General features: G+C 46.2%; 1 protein-coding gene across 1 annotated transcript in view; it reads left to right on the forward strand.

Annotated features, from left to right (window-relative positions):
- Positions 1 to 23,261, forward strand: part of PRR5L (proline rich 5 like) — a 55,247-nt gene that overhangs the window by 10,410 nt on the left and 21,576 nt on the right. The window contains exons 3-4 of the mRNA XM_068988807.1: positions 7,637 to 7,685; positions 21,303 to 21,360. Coding sequence (XP_068844908.1) covers positions 7,637 to 7,685; positions 21,303 to 21,360 — 107 coding nt within the window. The remainder of the gene's footprint in view (positions 1 to 7,636; positions 7,686 to 21,302; positions 21,361 to 23,261) is intronic.

Here is a 23,261-nt window from a genome sequence, read left to right on the forward strand (position 1 = left end):
TCATCCCTCTGCCTCTCAACTGGCTAGAATCCAGCTTCTGTGCCTCATTTACCATCGAGCCCACAGAAGTGGGAAGTTGAGTTGACAAGATGGTGTGGGGTGAGATGGCAGGCCTGTGTAATAACAGGAAATTCTGTCATCTGGGGTGTTGTCTCACCCGGTCAGCCTGGAGGGTGAGAGGGTGAGATATCACAGATCAGGGAGTGAGTGGTTCCCCATTTCTCCTTATTATGGCCCTTTTGGCTTCTGACTGAACTTCATGCCCTGTTTCCCTTTTGGGTTGAGTCCCACAGAAACATTCACTTCCCATTACTCTGAAGTCCCCACTTCCTTCTCGTTCTAGCTCACTGGCTGCTGGTGGTGGTGATGGTAATGATGATTGTGGTGGTGATAGTAATGAAGTGGTGGTGTTGGTGATGATGCAGGGGTAGTGATGGTGGTGGTGGTGCTTGTAACGAGTGGTGATGGTGGTGTTGGTGATGATGCGGGGGTAGTGATGGTGGTGGTGGTGGTGGTGATGATGGTGATGGTGGTGATGGTGGTGGTGGTGATGGTGGTGTTGGTGATGATGCAGGGGTAGTGATGGTGGTGGTGGTGCTTGTAACGAGTGGTGATGGTGGTGTTGGTGATGATGCGGGGGTAGTGATGGTGGTGGTGGTGGTGGTGATGATGGTGATGGTGGTGATGGTGGTGGTGGTGATGGTGGTGTTGGTGATGATGCAGGGGTAGTGATGGTGGTGGTGGTGCTTGTAACGAGTGGTGATGGTGGTGTTGGTGATGATGTGGGGGTATTGATGGTGGTGGTGGTGCTCGTAATGTGTGGTGATGGTGGTGATGGTGATGGTGATGGTGGTGGTGGTGATATGGTGTGGTGATGGTGGTGATGGTGCTCGTAATGATGGTGGTGGTGATGGTGTTCGTGGTGACATTGGTGATGGGGTGATGGTGGTGGTGGTGATGGTGGTGGTGGTGCTCGTAATGATGGTGGTGGTGATGGTGATAGTGGTGACATTGGTGATGAGGGTGATGGTGGTGTTGGTGATGGTGGTGGTGGTGATGGTGGTGGTGGTGCTCGTAATGATGATGGTGGTGATGGTGTTCGTGGTGACATTGGTGATGGGGGTGATGGTGATGGTGGTGATGGTGGTGGTGGTGCTCGTAATGATGGTGGTGGTGATGGTGTTCGTGGTGACATTGGTGATGGGGGTGATGGTGTTGGTGTTGGTGATGGTGGTGATGTTGGTGATTGTGGTGACATTGGTGACGGGGGTGATGGTGGTGTTGGTGATGGTGGTGGTGGTGATGGTGGTGGTGATGATGGTGATGATGGTGGTGTTGGTGATGGTGTTGGTGTTGGTGATGATGGTGTTGGTGATGGTGGTGGTGGTGATGTGGTGTGGTGATGGTGGTGGTGGTGCTCGTAATGATGGTGGTGATGATGGTGATTGTGGTGACACTGGTGACAGGGGTGATGGTGGTGTTGGTGGTGATGGTGATGGTGGTGGTGTTGGTGATGGTGTTGGTGTTGGTGATGATGGTGTTGGTGATGGTGGTGTTGGTGATGGTGGTGGTGATGTGGTGTGGTGATGGTGGTGGTGGTGCTCGTAATGATGGTGGTGATGATGGTGATTGTGGTGACACTGGTGACAGGGGTGATGGTGGTGTTGGTGGTGATGGTGATGATGGTGGTGTTGGTGATGGTGTTGGTGTTGGTGATGATGGTGTTGGTGATGGTGGTGGTGGTGATGTGGTGTTGGTGATGGTGGTGGTGGTGATGGTGGTGGTGGTGATGGTGGTGATGGTAGTGGTGGTGCTCGTAATGATGGTGGTGGTGATGGTGTTCGTGGTGACATTGGTGATGGGGTGATGGTGGTGGTGGTGGTGGTGGTGGTGCTCGTAATGATGGTGGTGGTGATGGTGTTCGTGGTGACATTGGTGATGGGGTGATGGTGGTGGTGGTGATGGTGGTGGTGGTGCTCGTAATGATGGTGGTGGTGATGGTGTTCGTGGTGACATTGGTGATGGGGGTGATGGTGGTGGTGACACTTGCCAAGCTTTGTGGTATGCCAGGCACTGTTCTATAAACTCACCATTCAAAGATTAACTAATTTAGCCTTGCAGTAATTCTGTGGAGTGGGTAGCTTTATTATCCCCAAATTCCAGTTGAGGAAACAGGTACAAGGGATTAACTTGTAAGTTAACTTGTAAAAGATATTGCTAACCACAGGGTTCAGACCTAGGTCTTAATGAAACTGCACTCTTAATGAAACTCTTCTCCTCTCTATCCTAAGCCCACTGCACACCCTCCTCAGTAACCTCTGAGGTTCCATTTTCTTGTGTCTAAAAAACAAATATCACTATCACCTAACAGTTTTGTTTGAGGCTTAAATGAGGAAACACATGTACATTATTGACAGTGGCACCTGGCACTTAATAAGTGCTCAGTAAACTTTAATTGGGAAAAAAAAGTCAGGCTCCTTCCTAGGAGCAGTTGGTTTTTTATTCATTATTATTAATTGCTCCAATATGTAATTACTTTCCTGTTTCCTGGGAAGAAACTGTAGAAAAGGATGGAAAAAGAGGAAGGGAGGCTGCTGACTTCTGTGCCTCTGTGCCCAGGAGAAACATGCATCCAAGGTTTTGGGAACCAGGTTTGCCATCTCTTCCGTATGGAGGGGACCACAAAGCACAGGCTCTTTAATCCTGTCTTCTGCTTTTCTCTTCTTCCTTGTACTTCACAAGCTAAAGTGGAAGACTTAGTGAGGAAGATTATGGAGTTGAGTGATCCCTCTGTGGATTTGGATCTGTGCATCCCTAATGTCTTGATGCTTTCCAGTTGGGGACAAGATGGTACCCTGTCTCCTGAGAGAGTGGTCCCGACGGGGAGGAATCATGGTCTGAGCTCTTCTATCCTCCTCTCCTAGCACCTCACACCGTGTCTGACACACAGTAGGTTTTCAGGAAATGCTTGTGACTTGGTGGAATTAACTCCTGGGGTCCCAATGCTCTGTCAGGCCCCTGTTCCTGTTTTGGTGGAGAAGCTACTGCCAAGTTCCCCTTGAGATGACGCCTCAAGACCGAGAGGCAGAAAATCCCTTTCTCTCACTTCAGCTAAGGCCAGGGTAGAGTTTTTCAGAAGTGCACTTTCCTTGTTAACCAAGTGCAAGCAGAGCAAACACAGAGTATACAAATCAATGGCGGATCCCACACTGACTCAGCGGCTGACTGCTCTCAGCTTGGCCAGCAAGCTCTGACCTCACCTTACCCCGCGCTCTCTGTGTTAAGATCTCGAGTTACCCGCCCTGGGGTGGGTTAGCACTGGCAGATTCTCAGGCCCTGTGGGATTCTGTTCCCTGAGGTCAGTCTGCTTCCTGATACGGTACTTGATGTGGGAACACATTCCCACAATTCCTTCTCGGCCTCGAGCCATCCACTGGTAACCTTGGTGGTGGTTATCGTTAATTAGAAACCATCGTTTTTAGGGTTTTTGAGTAGGACATGTTCACCATGTACTCCCAGATTTTAAATATCTAAGGAATCTCCCTTCCCTGTACTCCAGAAACCCAGTTCCTACGCCCCTGCCAAAGATCACTTTTATTATTGTCGTTTATTGGCTATTCTTCCAGAGTTCCTTTATACATACAGAAGGAATACTTACGGAAAAGCAGCTGGGGATACTTACTTGACACTTTATATGAGGCCCACAAACTGGGGTCTGATGAGGTGATTTGGTGTCTATAGCACTTCATCTCCCAACTTCAAGGAATAAAGTTTGCTAAAGTGCTTTGTTGCCCGACTTAATTTCTAGTAACAGCTTCAACCTTTTTTTTAAAAATTAATATATTTATTTTAATTGGAGGCTAATTACTTTACAATACTGTGGTGGTTTTTGCCATACATCAACATGAATCAGCCACGGGTATACATATGTCCCCCATCCTGAACCCCGCCTCCCACCTGCCTCCCCTTCAAACTTCTGTAGCCTCCTGTGTCCATGGGGATTCTCCAGGCAAGAATACTGGAGTGACTTGCCATGCCCGCCTCCAGGGGATCTTCTTAACCCAGGGAATGGACCCGTGTCTCCTGTGACTCCTGCACTGCAGGCAGATTCTCTACCACTGAGCCGCCTGGGAAGCCCCAACGAAGTGTTTTGTAGCCCGACAATTTCCAGTAACAGCTTCAACCTTCTGTAGCCTTCTTTTGGGAGAGATAGAGGGGAGAAGACATTTACAGTGCATTTACAGATAATTTTGAAAATGCATGTGTGTTTTGCCTGTTTAAAAATTAAGGTACTGTGTGTGTGTGTGTATGTGTGTGTGTGTGTGTGTGTGCGCGCATGCTGAGTCGCTTCATTTGTGTCCGGCTGTGTGACCCCATGAGCTGTAACCTGCCAGGCTCCTCTGTTCATGGGATTCTCCAGGCAAGAATTCTGGAGTGGGTTGCCGTCCCCTCCTCCAGGGGATCTTCCCAACTCAGTGATCAAACCTGTGTCTCTTACGTCTCCTGCATGGGCAGGCAGGTTCTTTACCACTAGTGCCACCTGGGAAGCCCCAAGGTACCATGTATTTTAGTTCAAAGGGCCACTTGGACACCAAACCATATAGTTGTGACAGAACAGCAAGTTAGAACAGATTTGACAGATGAATTTGTTGATATTGTGTAAATAAGAAACGATATATATATTTCTTTTCTCTTCACATATTATACATACTGTTCTGCAAACAGCATGTATAATTTTTTTTAAGTTTTTTACTTAAAAAAACTTAATGTAACGTAGGCATCTTCATATCATCATTAAGAGCAATTCTTTATTTCCTTTTGTTTTTTTTTTATGGTTACTTAGAACTTCATTGTATGAGTGAACCAAATTTTTATGAGCACTTTATTGGTGCAATTTATGTTAATCCCTATATTTCATTGCAGCAAAACCTTCTACATATATCCATTGACCTTGTCTAACCAGTAACATGTGGAGACAGAAATAAGACAAGATTTTGTAAGGGACAGATAGCTTGCTGATTTACCCACCCAGGCCAGTCGAATGTTGATTTAAATGATCAGGTAAGGTCCATTCTGTTCTGGTAACTGTAATAAAAATACCTCGTGGAGAGGGTTTTGAACTTGGGATTTGATAAAAGGACAATTGCACGGTTCTCTTACAAGACCTGGTTATAGTCCATTACGTTTAATGTATGTAAAGCGGATTTCCACACCTGTGTCTGCTCCCGCTTCAGTAAAGAACTGAGGACCACCCTCATCAGTGTGGTGGGAGCACCTGTTTATATTCTGCTTCTTTATTCATATCCACGGCATCTTGCTGCCCTGGCATGGCTGCTGCTAGCTTCTGAGTCCTTTTTGCTATGCCTTTGTCTTGGCAGTCGCAGCAAGTTCACACTTTAGTCTCTGCACCTTTATGAGCTGGTTTCGATCTCAAGCTCTGTCTTCTTGTAACGCTCTGCGGAACTCTGACGTTGGCCATGGCTTGATGGAGCCCTGGCTGAAACCTTAGGGTGCTGTGCCATTCCTGTCACTGGCAGGGGAGGAGATGTCTTGAAGTCCTCAGTTGGGTAGCATCACGATGCTCCCAGGGTGCCACTGTGAAAATCCCAGGGCAATAATCACCTGCTTAATCACTTCCAGTCCCAGTCAACAGTGATTACGCCCCTGCCATGCTCCAGGAGGTTTCCATAGCTCTTGACTTTGAAGGCCTACTCTTACCGCTGAACTCTCTTTTTCAATTTTACCTGAAGCGTCTGCATGAGCACAGCGTTCTCCCAGTGTGGCTTCCTTGGGACACCAGTTCCATAGCACGCAATTTAGTCTCAGAACCGTTTGACCCCTCCACATTGTGGGCCCCAAAGATACACTTGAGCAGCTCTGTTAGTAGCAACTGACTATGGGGACTTGTTTCCCCCACTTTTTGATGAAGCTTGGCTCCTTCACCTGTGGTTTTGAGACTTCCCAGTGGCCATGAAGACCTTGTTGGGAGCCAGCAGCCGGAAGCAGCTTCCCTGCCTCTTCCTGTCCCAGGGCCTCCCCCTGGGACCGCCCACTTGATTTCCGTGTCCGATCTGAGAGATGCCTCTAGCCTCGAAGACCAGCTGGGAGCCACCTGCAAGATCTTGGCCTGGTGACCGAGGAAGACTTCCCGGCTCGGTCAAACCTTCCCACATGTTGGTGAACCTTAGGTTCTCTGGGTGGGGTGGCCTTCTGATCTCTTGGATCAGAAAATGCAGTTCTCTTGGATCTCAAAATGCAGTGTCCACCACAGACACATCTTCAGTCCTAGGAAAAAGAAGGTATTTTCCTTGCTCAGTGTGGATTTTCAGCATTCCAGTGTTCTTCATGGTACAAAAGTTTAGGTCATGGATGTTTCTTCTTCTTGTGACCCAATCTTGTTGTGTCTATCTTCTGCACCTTGTGACATCTTGCTGTAACAACTTCCTGTTTATCCGATACGTGGGAACGCGTTGTTTTGAGGAGTTAAAACCTAGTCGGTGTGGTCAGAAGTTTGAATGTTTGCTCCTTAGTAACCGTGGCTGATGGGATGCATAAATAAAGTCATTGGATGTTCTGAAGGCTTTCTTCTCTAGGGAACTCACTGCATTCTTGGCTTCAGCTTCCTCACCTTGTTTGGGTTAAATTAAAGGAAGAGCGGTAGCAATGGTTGCATGATTTGTCTGAGGGAGAAGGAGGTCTGGTGCCCATACCCCCGTTTTTCATTTTCTTTTTTTTTTTTTTTTGTAGCTCTTAAGGCTCTTTGAACTTATCTTGGGAGTGTATTGATTAACCTACTGTCTCTTCATAACCCTCCCTGCAAAGATGTAAGCTCCTTGAGAACAGAAACCCTGCCTGTCTGTTCTTCCTCTTGTCTTGTTCTCTTCTCGCCTGGTGCTAGAACAATGTCTGGCACATAAAGGGCAGCTGAATCAATGTTGGTGCTGGACAAATAAAATAGACCCGTTCTCCTCTGAAGGACTTTTCAGCTGCTTGGGATGGGCAGTGAGACCACCGAAACTGTGGTACCTGAATATATTCTTCTATGAATTTTCGAGGCAAGACAGGGTAGAGTTATGCAAAAATGTTGAATTTGCAGAAGAAGTTTGAATGTTAACGATGCCACTGACTTATTTGGGAGACCTCTCTGTGCCTCAATTTCTTTATTTATACATGAGGGGTTATAATTGCTCCCCCCACACACATACTTTCCAATACTTGGATGAAGAATGTATGCAAAATGCATTTTAAACCAGGAAGTCTGCAAACATGGGAGAATTAATTACACAGTTGTGGTATTCCTCTTCCTTATCTTTTGCTGCACGTGAAGCAAGGTGCCCTGGCCTGCCTCCACTTCTATTAGAAATAAGATCCCCGTGGCTGCCCTCTGGAGATGGTTTACCCATAAAGTGAATGAAGGAGCAGAAGTCCCTCTAGGATTCCCATCCCCTCCCCCATTCTCTAATAACCTTGGTTGGGGCAGGGCATTCCTAGGGCCTAGGAAAGCACAGTCCCTTCCCAGGCCTGGTCTCAGCGCCTGTGTCACTGGCAAGCATGCCAATTCATTGTGTGTCCCTGAACTGGACTCCAGGAGCTGTGACATCAAGGACTGCTTGACGATGTTGTTCTGTCTCTCCAGGCGGCTGCTGAAGAGTGAACTTGGATCATTCATTACAGATTATTTCCAGGTAAGTTCTGTGCATCTTAGCATGGGTTGTATTTTGCATGTGGGTACATGGACCCTAAGGGGTGACTGATACAGTACACAGGACATACCTTCAACATCCAAAATTACGTATCCTGAGTTCCTCCTGTGCGCTGGGCACTGTGGTGCAGCGGCTGTGGGGGCATACAGGACAGGTGTCCTTGCTCTTTTGGAGATTATAGTCTCAGGCAGCAGTTCTCAGGCTTTTTGGTCTCAGGAACCCCTTTATGTTCTTAAAATGATCATTGATTTGGATTAACTGTATCTTCACCATGATAGAAATTAGACATGAGAAACTTTACTGTGTGCCTTAATTCATTCAAATAATAAACCTACTGCGTGTTAGCATTAATGACATTTTTATGAACAATAACTTTTTCAAACTAAATGCAGAAGTGTGGCATTGTGTTATATGCCTGCAAATTTGCCTGCAGACTGGATCCTCGAATCGGCTTCATCATCAGTCTATTGTGATAATGCACATCTGGAAAATATTGCACAGTCTCCGGAAAATTCCACAGTACACTCACGGAGGATGCAAGGCAAATAACAGCTTAGTGTTGTTAAGAAAATCGTTTTGACCATGTGGAAGAGGTCTGGGTGATCCCCCAGGGGACCCTGAGCCACACTTGGAGAACAGCTTCTCTACTGCCATTCCCTCCCACCCAGTGGATGGGACCTAATTGAGTGTAATGATATGTCCCTTTAGTCAAGTTCTTTCTTGTTATTAAGCCTGTCAGTCTGTTCTGTTAAAGGTAGAATTGAATCAGACAAGCTAACATCCCTCCTGCCTAGACACTGTTGTCATGCAGCTAGTGAACTCAAGACTCCAGTTTCAGTCACAGATGGTTTCTAACCCACTGGCACGAGCTGGCTTCCTGACTCCAGCCAAAGGCATGTTGTGGGAGGGCGTGGGGAGGTGTCATGTTAACTGAGTGGGTGACTTCCACGAAGTCAGAGCTGAGTGTCTGGGGCAAGCTGCTTCACCTCTCTATGCCTCAGTTTCCCCATCTGTAAAATGGAATTTAAAAAAATGATCTACCTTACAGGTCCCTGCTCGGTCCACATGAAATAATGCATGCAAAGCACACAGCACATAGTGTGAGGGGCTGGGGCGGGGGGCAGCAGAGAGGAGTGCTTAGAGCCAGCCTGCCTGGGCTCAGCGCCCAGCACGGCCACTTTCTAGCTGTGTGACCTTGGGAAGCCACTTTACCTCTCTTATTTTAGTGTCTTGTTCTGTAAAAACAGGGGTCATAGATTGTAACCTTATAGGGCTGTTGTGAGGACTAAGGTAATTATTATTTGTTAAGTGTTCGAATAGTGATTAGTACAGAGTAAAACAGAATAATGTGTTCATTAACTATCTATATAATGTTGACCCTTGAACAACATGGGTTTGAATCACAAAGGTCCACTTGTACACGTTTGGTTGATTTTTTAATAGTAAATACTACTGTATTTACTCTAGGATCCATGGTTGGTTGAATCTGTGAAGATCAAAGATCTTGGGAAGCAGAAGACTGACTATAAATTATATGCAGATTTTCAAGCACGTGGAAGGTTGGCTCCCCAAAGCCTCCCATGTTGTTCAAGGATCAGCTGTATACATATTCTTTATTCTAAAGTGTAATCCACCCATTTTAATGGGAAAGTGACATAAAAATCCATAACAAATTGGTTTCAGGTTGGTGATGTTATTCTGTGTCCCAGGTGAGCATACTTTTCAGACAGTATAAAGAGTTTGTAGGTTTTAAAAACAACACAAGCAGCCTTTCATTTTCTTTGCATAGATCAGGAAGCTTAAACTTTTATGTGCACTTTGCAAGAATGACAAATGGCAGTTGTTACACACACCCACACACACACACCAGAAAATAGCCACTTGGCCATTCTAAGTCTGGACAAAGCAAGACCCAACAGAAGCCCGGAATTCAGTCAGGTCAAAAGTCTCAGAAGCTTGAAAGACAACCCCTGTCCAGGGAGAGAGACAAACAAAGATTAAAGAAGAGATAATTAGTCACAAATGTGAATCATTTCAATTGCCCTTGACTCAGAGGTCAGTCTTGTCCACACTCTCTTCTCTGGCTGTCTCTAGTGACTGAGTTTTAAATCCCACAACAGAAGTGGTTTTTCAGTCCCTCCTGGAGAAACCTGCAGGCCCAGCTGCCTTCCTCATTGACATTTAAAATAGACAAGGTTCCCTGTGTGGTTTCAACCAGGTTTGAAGTGTCAGTCATTGCTTGGCTTTGGGGGCTCCCCCTTGGATGAGTGGTGGAGGGCTTTGGGGTGGGGATTTGTTTATCTGGGAAGCCCTGAGGTTTCAAGGGCAGTTAGTACTGCTTACAAAGTGTGCCAGACACTTAACAGCTGGTAACCACATGTCATGTTTTATCTAGAGCTTAATCAGAGAGACTGCTTGGTGACTATTGAGTCTCCTTCTGGGAGTTTTTCATGATTTCACATCTGGGTTTTTCCTTAGTTTAAGGTGCTAGATTGGAACAAAGGCTATCCTAGACACTGTTTGTTTGTTAAAATGTTGGTTTTAGGTCTCATGCGAGCACAGAGCCATTTTTTAAAATGTGTTTGATTCTCTAGTCCCTAGAAATTGCCTAGCACATAGTAGATGCCCAGTAAACTTTCTTGGGCTAGAGGAAGGGGTTGTCCACCGTGGATACATGAGAGATTTGAGGAGGCGTATGGTATGGAGCAGCCTTTGCCTTTGTGATGTTTCCTTATTTTCCTTTGGCACTTCTGATCCTGCCAGGGAAAGTCTTGGTTTGCGCCCTTGTGCCTGTTATACTCCTGCAAGACTTGATGATCTTTGTTGTTTAAGGAAGAGAGAGCAGGTTTCACACTTAGTGTCTTCAGCCAGAAGCACTTCGAGTTACGTAACATCGTTTAGTTTGCACTGAGTAGATCCTTGAGTTACGTTCTGTTTATGGTAAATGGGGTTGCTATGGTTTCTTTTTTAAACATATTTATATTTTGAAAAAGTGGATTGAGGGGAACTTCCCTCAGTGCCCTGGGGGTCCAGGGGTTAAGACTTCGCTTTCTAATGCAGGGGGTATGGGCTTCTGGTCAGGGGGCTAAGATCTTCCATGCCTTGGGGCCAAAAAACCAAAGCATAAAACAGAAGCAATATTGTAACAAATTCAATAAAGACTTTTAAAATGGTCCACATTAAAAAAATATATATTTAAAAATAAAGAACAAAAAAATGGATTGATTGAAGAAAAATAGTATACAGGAATAACAGCGTAATGCTTGGCCCTGGTTGTGGCCAACTGGTGACGGTGGTTCAAGAGAGACTCAGGTTTGGAAAGTCCTTCGCCAGGCACCCTTGGTAATGGGCTGGTTTCAAAGCCACGCCGAGAATAGTTCTTCATCTGAAGAGGGAAATCCAGGAGGGAAGGCGGATAGAGGCAACCTCAGCCTTCACACTCAGTTATCAGCTGTAGTTTTAAGAGGGACAGTCAGGATGGGCTCCAGAAAAAGCATTCCTCCAGAAATAAGGAGGGGGCAAGGTCTGGGGACAAGTGAGGAATGAAATCCGGGAGTGGTCTGTTGCAACCCCCATGCCATGGACATGGCTGTTGGGTAAAGTGACAAGTGGGCTCCTCTGTGTGGAGGATCAGATGACCACCCTCCCAGACATCTGTACTCAGCAGTGAGGTCTGCCTCCTGGTACCTAAACCCCCATTCCAGAGATCACTGTTTGTAAAATCCATCACTGGGGCTCCGCTTTTGAAAGTGAACATTCTCATTTTGCAGCTTTAAAAACAGACGGTCTTCAGGGAAGAGTAATGAAAATGACCTGAGGTGAGGGAAGGGGAAAGCAGGTGGGAAAATGGTGCTTATCTTATGCCTGCACACAGAGAAGACAGCCCGTTTGATTGGCAAAAGCACAGATAGATTTCCAGAAGACACCGGCCAGAAAAAATCTTTGACATTTGCAGTATTGATTTTCTTTTTTCTTTGGTCTGTTTTGAATGCGCCCAGAAGGAAAATTGGGGTTTCCGACAGGAACTCTATCCTAGAGACAGCCCTGGGGGGGTGATTGGTTTCTTTTAACTTTGGAAATGGATGATAGGAAATGCTCTGCATTTTTCTCTTAACTGATTAGGTACCTTGGTGGTTCGGGATGTGGGGATGGGAAGAGTGGCAGATAGCACTTTCTGTGTTTCTGCATCTGCTGGCTGTGTTGTGTCTGTTGGAAGCTTTTCCTCAAGCCCAGAAAGTTAAATTATTTTTGGTGGAACCAGAGTTTTGCTTGATACAGAAACTCAGTGTGTAGTCAGTGACTTTCAACAAGATTTGTTAATCACTCAGTCATGTCTGACTCTTTTGTGACCCTACGGATTGCAGCCCACCAGGCTCCTCTGTCCATGGGATTTTTCCCAGCAAGAATAATGGAGTGGGTTGCCATTTCCGTCTCCAGGTGATCTTCCCAAGCCAGGGACTGAACCCACGTCTCTTGCATCTGCTGCATTGGCAGGCAGAGTCTTTTCCACTGAGCTACCTGTGAAGCCCTTGAACAAGACCCTACCTAGCAAAAGGGGAAATTTGGCAACCACATTTGGCAATAGGTCACAGATGGCCTAGTAGTGTGTGATACGAATGTTTCCATCTTCTTCTCATATCTGTGAGTCCCAGGAGGCCAGTTTCCCATTAACTCACCATTGTCAGAGAGGATTCATCAAGGGCATGGGGCACGTGGCAGGAAGCTGAAGGAGAGACCCATAGAAGCGTCCTGGTCACCATGGAGTATGAAATTGAAGTGCAGGGCTGTAGATACATCCATACAGGTAATACAGAACATTTTGTTAACTGAAGCCCTGAGTGGAAGGTAAAGGCTTAAAAACAGGCCCCAAATAAATACATTGTTTAGGTACAAAGATAGGGCTTGTAAGAATCCAGAAAAATTAGGGTGGAGAAACAATAAAGAGTGGGGGAAATAATTTTTGCAATTTCCAAACCCAAATGGAATAGGGTACAGAAGTTTAAACTCTTTAATCCACTTGGGAAGGCTAGAGTGATTCCTGAAATGGGAAAAAAGATAAATTAGGAGGGCTTCTCAGGTGGCGCTAGTGGTAAAGAACTAGCCTGCCATTGCAGGAGACATAAGTGACTTGGGTTCAATCCCTGGGTCGGGAAGATCCCCTGGAGGAAGAAATGACTACCCACTCCAGTATTTTTGCCTGGAGAATCCATGGACAGAGAAGCCTGGTGGACAACAGTCCATAGGGTCACAAAAAGGCGGATATGACTGAAGCAACTTAGCATGCAAGCACACAGGTAGTGAGGGACAGTTCCCATATAGTGCTTTGAAGGTGAAATTGGAGCCAGGATCCAGAGGGGCTTTAAACAAGAGGAGCCGAACTCCAGGATGAAGATGGGAGAGATGGGACGAGGATGATGTCTTTAGGTGAGAAGGTCATTAGAGGTTGCATTTTGAATTTGGCCAGCTCTTGGAAGAGAGGCCTTACTTACGTACAGAGTCTATGAACACTGGGGTGACCTAACACTTCCCTTGGCTGCTGAGAAGGGAGAGAATAAGTTGGCATAGTCTGGGGGCTTCCAGTAGGACCCCTAGCTCTTTCAGGGTGCCTTCTGTGGGGTTGCCCTCCACCCAGACTCTTTGCTGTGCTTAATCTCCTTGGCAATTACTTGAATTTTGTGGAATTATTTGAATATTTTTATTGGACTTTCCTCCAATTTCACGGACATAAATGGAAAAATGAGTCTTGAAATGGATAACCATAAATCTTAATATAAGTGAGAGAAAGATGGAAATCTGTGGACATGCTGAAATGGCACCTCTTTAGCCTCGTCAGACGAGGTTATTACACGTTCAACTGTTAAAGAAGGAACATGTACATACCAAATGCCGCAAATATATCACTCGAAGATGAGCTCCAAAAATGAGGTGTAATTAGGGATTTTATCATCTAATGCCCTATGGGAACAGAACTCCCCCTTATAACACATCAGTGTCTTGTCCCACATGCATATGTGTTTTTGGAAACCCATTATGGATGAAATTGGGTGACTAGGCTGGAAATGGTAGGAGACGGGTTTAGGGAGCCAGTGTGAGAAGGGATGGAAGACAGAGCTCGATGCTGGACACATGAGAACACCTAGCACTTCAGTGGCCTGAGAAGTAAAGACTGAGGTGGGTGGGCCGAAGAGTATTGTTAGGCTTGGAAAGCAGCAGGGGCCCTTTCTCGGAGGCTGTTCTACAACTCAAGGAAGACAAAAATAACCATCATACTAGCAAAAGCTAATATTATCCAACATTTATGTGTCAGGCATTGTTCTAAGCTGTTGCTTCTCAAAGTGTGGTCCTCAGACCTGCATTTTCAGCATCACCTGAGAAAGTGTCAGATAAACAAATCCTCAGGCCCCTCCTCAGATGAACTGAATCAGAAACTGTGGGGTTCGGCCCAGCAGTCTGTGTTTTAGCAAGTCCTCGGGGATTCTCGTGTGCGCTCAAGTCTTGAGAACTGATCCGAGAACCATTCCTGCACTAAGTCATGTAGACCTCCTGACAGAGGGTGAGGAAATTTTCACTGTTATCGTTTAGCACGTATTGCAGCTGAACCTGGGGAAAGAGAGGTTATCCACTATCATTCAGCTTATAAAAGCGTGCAGGCTAAGCCGCTTGAGTCGTGGCCGACTTTTTGTGACCATATGGACTGTAGCCCACCATGCTCCTGTGTCCATGGAATCTTCCAGCAAGAATACTGGAGTGGGTTGCCATGCCCTCCTCCAGGGGATCTTCCCGACCCAGGGATCATACCCTGTGTCTATTGTATCTCTTGCATTGGCAGGCTGTTTCTCTACCACTAGTACCACCTGGGAAGCCCAGTAAAAGGTAGAGCATAGATCAAACCCAGGCCATCTGGCCACGAGAAAAAAATCTTTTGGATTATATAATTTAAGTGTTAAAAATGCCCTGGAGACATCCCCTGAAAAACCCTGGAGAAGAAAAATTTCAATGCTTTTAAATTTTATATTTTCAGTATCTAGCAAAACAGACATGGGACTGTTTCCCTCCTTCCTCATAAAATAACTTGAAAAAAGCCCCAATTCACCCTTTCAGTGAATTTTACCAGCGAAATGATGCTAATGAAGAATTAGCATTTGTACCAAGTTTTAAATTGTCTTCAGTCTCCCATCTGGGTCTTTCTCTCTGGTCTCATCACTCCTACACATTGGTTTATTAAGAACTCCCTGGGCCTGGGGGTGAGTTTTGTTTATAAGACTTTTTATTGCTTATCTAGGAAGACATCCAGGTTCACAGGAAATGTAGACATCCTTAGAGATGATGGCTGTACTTTCAAAGTCACAAAAGGGGAAAAAAATGGAGGTGGCCCATGAATCTATCATTGGCTTGATGCCAATGACAACAACCTCTGTAGACATTGCTGTCTCTGGAAAGAAATGCCTGGACTAGAATTATTGGTTAATATAAGTTCTTGGTAGGCAGAGTGACATACTGCCAAATTCTTCTGGGGTAGGAAAGAATGTCTTATCTGGGGATAGAATCCATCTGGGAGCCAGGTGTATTCTGGATATAGAATGTGGTTGGGAAGATCCCCTGGAGGAGGGCATGACAACCCACTCCAGTATTCTTGCTTGGAGAATCCCATGGACAGAGGAACCTGGCTACAGTCCATGGGGTCTCACAGAGTTGGACACGACTGAAGCAACCTAGCACAGCGGAGAGGGAGGCCTCAGGAAAGCCGTTTTGGAGAGGCAGAAGTTGAGAAGCTGTAGCAGGATTAGGCAGCAGCAATGACTCAGAAGAATGAAAGTTTTGGTGGAACCTAGTTACATAGCCTGAAATTGCCAAGCCGACCTCCCCACCATATCTGAACCAGATGGATCTCATCTATTTTCCTTTGTGGGCAAGGGCATTAAAAACCTTTCCAGCTGACAGGGCAGAAGAGTGTGATGCCTAAAAACACCAGCCTTTCTGCCAGGAAGGTCTGAAACCCAGTCCGTGCCAGAACACTTTCTGGCTATGTGACTGTAGGCGTGTTACCTAGCCTCTCTGAAACTCAGTTTTCTTAGTGATAATCTGGCTGTAATCACAGTACCTACTTCAAAAGATTGTTGCCTGTTACTAGAGGAGATGACATATATCAAGTACTTTGTATAATAAAAGTGAGCCATCAAGGAATGATAGCTGTTCACCTTAGTATTTTTTTTAAATCATCATTACTGAAGTAAAACAGAGTCATATGCTGGGGGAAAGATTTGGGCTTTGAATTCCAACCAACCTGGATGCAAGTTCTGGTCTCACATTTGCTAATTGCTTCTCTGAACCTCAGGGCTTCCCTGATAGCTCAGTTGGTACAGAATCCGCCTGCAATGCAGGACACCGTGTTTTGATTCCAGGGTCAGAAAGATCCACTGGAGAAGGGATAGGCTACTCACTCCAGTATTCTTGGGCTTCTCTTGTGGCATAGCTGGTAAAGAATCTGCTTGCAGTGTGGGAGATCTGGGTTCAATCCCTGGGTTGGGAAGATCCCCTGGAGAATGAAAAGGCTACCCACTTCAATATTCTGGCCTGGAGAATTCCATGGACTATACAGTCCATGGGGTCGCAAAGAGTTAGGTACAACATACTTTCACTTTCGCTTCTCTGATCCTCAGTTTCTTCTTCTGTATAAAGGGTGTCAGTTTGTGGCGATGGTAACGTGAGATCACGCATTCTAAGGGTACCATACAGAGCCTGACAAAGAGTAAAACCCAACATTATCCCTCCTGTCATCCTTGCTGTTCTTACTGTCATCATCGCTGCTAAAGCACCAGATGCGATGGATGGTGAGCAGCCTTAAGCGTTTACAGAGCACCTACCTTGTGTGGAAGTAGCATCATTCACCCCAACTCCTAGCCTGTTGGTTCTTCATCTTCCAGAGTCCTTCGGGCCGGGTCAGGGAGCGGCCCTGCAGTTGTCACAGGCCCACTCTCTCTGTCCTCCCCAACTCCTTCTGCCCACTCTCCAGGATTACCCAGGATGAGCTGAATCTTTTCAATCCACTGAAGACTGCATAGTTTTGGCTGCTTTTCCACAGACATCCTTGTTTTGCTTTGTTTTATTTTTTTGCGTTTTTTTCCTTGGAGACTTGTTCTTCTGCTGGCAGCCCGTTTTCAACATCTTCATAAACACAGGTCAGCTGTTTTTTTTTTTTTCCTTCTGGATCCTCTGCCACTTCAGTAGAGGGCTATGTATTCCCCGTCCAAGTTCATTTATGGGGGCTGCATTAAGTAACAACTGGCCCATTTCCTAGGTGGCTGCTATTGAATATAACTGGTTTTTTGGCTCGAAGCCTTTGGTTTGGGAGGTGATCAGGTTGGTGCCATTGGGCAGGAAGTGGGACAAGAGGAAAGTCGGGATCTTCTCCAGCTCTGTTCCCATACAGACATTTTCTCAGCACCTTCTAGAGCCAGGTGTTTATCTGGAGCTGGGAATACTGGCAGGTGAGGCCAGGGGGAAGAGACGCTTAGAAAGATAAGAGAGCTCTCTGAACCCAGGCTGTTTTTCTCTTCTTTTTTCTTTAAGTCTCAGCCATTTTAAGCTGCACAGATGTCCAGTCGGCGTGTCCTCGGGTGAAGTGATCAGCAGACAGGGAGGGCTTCATCATTAGCAGGTGCAGAATGCAAATGTGGTTGCTGCCGGGGCGTGGAAGGCACTTCCCTTCCCATGGACCTGCAGCTGCAACCCACCATGGACAGGGGACCCGCAAGAGTTATAACCTTCATGGTCTCGGTACATAGATCAGGGGTGGTCAAGAGGCCCCCACTGAGTCACCAGCACTCCAGCCAGAGCTCTGCCAGCCCAGGGCAGGGAGGTCTGCTGCCTGGCTTTCTGCAAGCTGCTGTAAGGCACCAGGGCCTGGGCCCCCACCGATGTGACCCTGTCATCGCCTTAGGAGTAGGATGACAGCAGTGGTGGGGCAGGGCAGGGGAGATTGGCAGGGCAAGGAACAGCAGGGGGTGGGGGGCAGGGACCTCCTGGGGTGGCTGTAGGAGACATGACCACAAGTGAGCTGAAGTCAAGCGCCTGGGGTGAGCTCCACGGCCCCATCAGCCTTCTCTTTAAAAAAACCCCACAGATTCAGAAATAAAAATATTACGAAGTGAGGAAGGCAACTGAAGAGCATAAGTCCTTTCAAAGCACTGGGACCTTAGGATTACAGGGCCCTTTGGATCAAAGGCAGGGCCTGGTTGATTACAGTTCCCAGGAGAGCAAGTGATTGGCTCAGTTTGAGACTCAAGTGGGTCGGAGGGTGGGCACCCGGCAAATCAGCATAGCCAGAGATGCAGGCTGGGTTCAAAGGGCTCAAGCATGCAAGAGGGGGCCCAGCGCCACTGAGTAGGTGGCAGGTGACTCTTCAGAGAGGTGGGGCTGAGGGCCAGCCTAGCCCAAAAGATCTGAATTCACTTAGCACGTGCCAAATAAAAGATGGAGGTTGTACTTATAGCTGCAGTTTATTCAACTGTAAAATAAGAGCAAAATCTACAAAGCCGAGGAGTAAAAATGCTTTCTTTAAGATGCTTTTGAAAGGTGTTTTAGCTTTCTGGAAAATGGGTCCAACCTAAAAAATTATTGAAACTGTGTGTGACCATTTGATTTGGACCACAGGGCTGGGGAGAGGTGAGAATGACTAGATGATTCTGAAGGCCCCTTTTCACCTCAGGTTTTTCTTACTCTTATTTTAATCTAAGCTACAGAATTTCTGTGGTATTTCATGAGGTTAAATTTCATGAGAAATTTAACAAGAATGTTTTCTTTTCCATTTCTTCCATAATGCACTAATGACTTCCTTAGTTTTAAAAAAATTTCCCCAAAGCTGAGCAGGAAGGAGAGCCTATGCCATTTTTAAAAGTTTGTCTAGTAGGATGCAAAGTAGTTTTCATCAAAGGAAGAAAATGCCATTTATAAAATAAGAGCAAAATGTACAAATGCCTAAGGGTATTGGAATTTTGGCTTCCTCGATGGCTCAGTGGTAAAGAATCCACCTGCCAATGCGGGAGCCCAGGAGACTTGAGTTCAATCCCTGGGTTGGGAGGATTCCCTGGAGTAGGAAGTGGCAACTCATTCCAGTATTTATCTTGGAAAATTCTATGGATAGAGAAGCCTGGTGGGCTACAGTCATAATGAGTAGGACACGACTGAGCACACAGCCTATTGCATATTAGGATTTTAGGGACTTACATCACTTTCTCTCTTCTTAAAAACATTCTATCTCTTACCTTGATTTCTTAAAAGCAAAAATGGTTTGTAACATCCAAACAGGCAATATGTACTCAGTGAATATTTATTAGCTTCTACCATGTTTTAAGCATTGTTCTCCAAGCCAGGTAACCTAAATTACATGGTCCTCACCTCTAAGAACCTAAAATCCTGACACATGGGATATATTGACTATTACTGACTCATGATATAACCTGGACTAGGCTTTTATTTCTCTCGGTGCCTTGGACACGGCCCATCTTTAAAATGTAAATAATTACAGTGCAGGAACATAATTATGAAACCTGCATCACAGGGAGGAGTCTCTCATACATCTGGAGGTAAATCTCAGAAACTTGAAGTTAAGGAGGATTTGTGGCTATTTTGGAAGAAGGCTGGGGTATCTGTGTTGGCAATGGAGGCAATGATGGAGAGCAAGGCATCAGGACACCTCGCACAGAGCGCCTGGGGACCTCCTAAGTCCATCCTCTGGGCCAGTGAAAGGAATCAGGGCACAGACTTCAGGCCTGAATTGGGATTTTTGCTCAGAGCCATTTGGTGGCAGTTGGTTACATCTGGAAACACGTGTGCCATCCATTCCTGCCCAGCTACGGTGGCACAAAGTCCTGATTTTGATCATCTCAGTGGTGCTGTGGTGTTTTTCTTGCTTCTGGGATTCATGTGCTTGGTGGAAGGTAGAGGACACAGAGTTTCACCGTCATTACTTGTCTGTTCCATCATTCCTGGGAAAGGAATTGATCGTTTTCCCTTTAAAAGAGTTGGTGGACTCCTATAGGATGTCACTATAACTTTGAGTTGGGGTTCCATCTTGAAACTAAATGATGGCTAATTACTTTTCAAATTAGGTTATAGCTTGGCAATTTTAATTGGGTCTATAAAATTCCATATATGTGTCTTAGTCACAGGAATGTGATAGTGCCTCTGATAAACTACTTTAATATGTTTGATGTAGGTCCATTCATTATTGAATCTCTTTACCCGCCTATCCTTTTGTGAAGATAGTTGGGTTAAGAGAGCAACTACTGTCGTTCCTGCCCATTACCACTGATTACCGTGTGTGTGTATGTGTGTGTGCATGTATGTGTGTATGTGTGTATGTATTTAATCTTTTGGCTGTGCCGCACATCATGTGGAATCTTAGTTCCCCAACCAGGGATCGAACCCACGCCCACAGCATTGGCAGCTCGGAGTCTTAACCACTGGACCACCAGGGAAGTCCCTGTGTGTATATTTATAATATTATAAGAACTTTATGATATTGCTGGTGTGATGCTATTTTATAGATGAGGGGCTCAGGACTCAGGAAAGGAAGCCCAAGATCACACAGCTAGAAAGTGGCTGAGCTGGACTTGAACACCTGTCTGTCTTACACTCTCCCCATCATGGTAACAGGGTTTTAGGGTTTTCTAAAGGAGAACACTAAGAAATGCATAGGTTTTGGGTAGGATATATACCACTGTGGATCCCCCACGCCATAAGCATAGGCCTTTGATCATCTAAAGGTGTGAGGTAAGTGGTGAGGCATCTCTGAGATTCTGTGACCTTTGGAAAAGCTGCCTGCATTGCGTGGGACCAGCTGTAGCCTTTCGAGGGAAGAAGGGGATCTGGGTGGGAAGACCTGCTGGAAGGCAGCAAGGCAGAGTAGAAAGAACATGGCTGGTGGAGCCAGGAAGATTGAGTCTGTCTCCTGTGGGCAAGTCTACCCTGACCATCAGTAAAGTCAGGGGGTAATAGCACCAACTTGATCAGATTATTGGGAGGGTCAGAATTAGATGAGACGAAGAATAAATATCCTGTGATATCTGCAAAATGCCCAGCAGTTGTTAGTTGCAATCGCAAAGGGGCTTCATCTTACTCTGTTTTGCCACAACTTCCTCATGCACACACTCACTGAGGGACACATACTCACTGCTGCCGTCTCTTTCATGCTAGCTTGAGAAACTGTCAGTTTTTATAAAAAGTCGATCATTTCTGCATAATTTCCCATTGCCTCCACGCTCCACTTTCTGAGTTTATATGAAGGGCTCAAAGGACATTGGGTGTCCACCCTAGTCCTTCCAGACAGTCCAGCCAAGCTTGTGGTCACATCTTCCCTGGTTGGAGGGATGGGAATGCCGGTTGGGTTTGGCTTTCGTCTCCATCCTTTGTGACGGACTGTCGTGAGACTCCTCCTGACTCCTCCTGAAGCCTCAGCCTTCCTAGAGGACCAAAGGCTTCTTCAGTCTGGAGGCATGACAGTGTCCAAGTGCCTAGAACTCCATGCCTTCACCCACCTAGAGCGGACAAGGGTTAGTCACGCAGTGAAGTCTTGTGTCCTTTGTTCTCTTTCGGCAGAACCAGCTTCTAGCAAAAGGACTGCTGTTCGTGGAGGAGAAGATCAAGCTGTGTGAAGGCAAGTACAAGGCAGCCTCCGTCTGGCAGGAACTCTGACTCAGCCTTTGATGCTTGGACAGCTGAAATGAGTCTGTCCAAGAGAGGCAGGCTCCAAGCACGTGAGTCACCCCAGCCGCCTCTTCTCCAGCTAGGCGGCAGCGTTTCAGTTTGAGTCAGCCACTCCTTGCGGTGCAAGTCAGACTGTTTGAGAAATGAGGGGGAATTAGGGTGGCCTCTTGGGAGACCCCTGTAAGGGCTGGTTTTCACAAGATGTATGCCAGGGGTCTCCTTTGAAGGAATAACATTATACTGTAGATCCTGTTCCCTCTGGTCTGATCTAGGCTATTTCCTATTGACCTTTGTACTGTTTCTCGGGGTTTCCCTGGTGGCTCAGATGGGAAAGAATCTGCCTGCAATGTGGGAGATCTGGGTTCAATCCCTGGGTTGGGAAGATCCCCTGGAAAAGGGAATGGCTACCCACTCCAGTATTCTGGCCTAGAGAATTCCATGGACAGAGGAGCCTGGCAGGCTACAGTCCATGGGGTTACAAAGAGTCAGACGTGACTGAGCAGACTTTCATTGTTTTTTGAGGTCGTATCTGTCAGATGGTTCACTCATTTGATGGAGACTTAGCAGGCACCCACTCAATGGGGTAAGATTTAATAAGCAAAGAACATTTCCCCAGCCTTAAAAGATTCTAGAGTCGAACTGATAGAAAGGCATTGAATGGAGCTGGGAGCTGGGATGAAGGCAAGAGTTGGCCAATAGACCCCATGGTGCCACTGATGGTTACTGTCAGCTCCCATTAACCTGGATCCTGGTTGCCCCCTACTTCTTGGGTGACTTTTGGCGAGTTTCTCATCTCTTTGAGTCTTGGTTTTTCAAATAGTGTTTTAAATGATAAAATGGAGCTAGGGATTGTAGGGGACCTAGGAGTGGATATAAGAGAGCACAGTGCTGTCCCTGGCACATAGTAGGTGTGCACACTGGTTCCTTCTTTTTTTTCTACTCTAGCCTGGAGACCTCTATCTGTTGATCAAATTTACTTCTAGATTCAGACATACCAGGCAGTAGACCATCCCTTTTTCTCCTCCCCTTCTCTGGGAAAGACACTTGTGTCCGTGTCTCCTAGAAAGACAAAGTAGGGAAGAAAAAATGAGAAATTGACCCTGGAAAGTCCCAGGGCCCGGCACACAATGAGTGCTCACCAAGACTTTGAAAAACCAGAGGTTCGAAATTAACCTCTGTCTACTCAAGAGTTGACTGAACCTGCAGCCGTGTTTCCCTCGAATGCAGTTGCATTGAGAGTTTCATGGCCTTTTTGCATTTTGGAGTGGGGCTAGTACCCAGGCGTGAAAGGTGGGTGGCTTCCATGTCTTCAACCACATAGTTTGTAAGTCATTTGGAGAGTTATATGCTCCTGGAAGTGTGGATAACCAGAGTTATGAACAAGATCTTGAGCAAAACAGATTCAAGGGACCTTAAAAGGGAAAGTTGACTGTCTGTCACCCAGGTGACACTCAACATAGCTACATTCAGAGTGAAAACTGAGGCGCAGAGCTTGATAGGAGAAACAGGAGTATCCAAGTTTCTGTGTTTCTGCTCCAAAGCACGACTGGAGGGCAGTGGCCAGGATGTTCTTGCTGGGTCCCTTCTTGTCCTGCGGGTTGGGAGGCAGGGTCCTTTCTGCACAGTGAAGGCGTTCTTACATCTTCAACCAGAACATCTCTACATGTTAATTTTGTATGTTATAACTCCAAGAAAGATTTTATTGGATGAAAGTGTTTTGCTATAAAATCAAGTTTGGAACCTGTCTTATCATTGAATAACCTGTACTTTATCAACCTGACTTTACACGTCCACCCTGACTGATGGCTGCAGAAGGGACAGAGGCAGCCCCTAGACATGTGGTTCTCTTTC

The sequence above is a fragment of the Capricornis sumatraensis genome, chromosome 16 (assembly GCF_032405125.1).
Source record: "Capricornis sumatraensis isolate serow.1 chromosome 16, serow.2, whole genome shotgun sequence".
Taxonomy (NCBI): domain Eukaryota; kingdom Metazoa; phylum Chordata; class Mammalia; order Artiodactyla; family Bovidae; genus Capricornis; species Capricornis sumatraensis.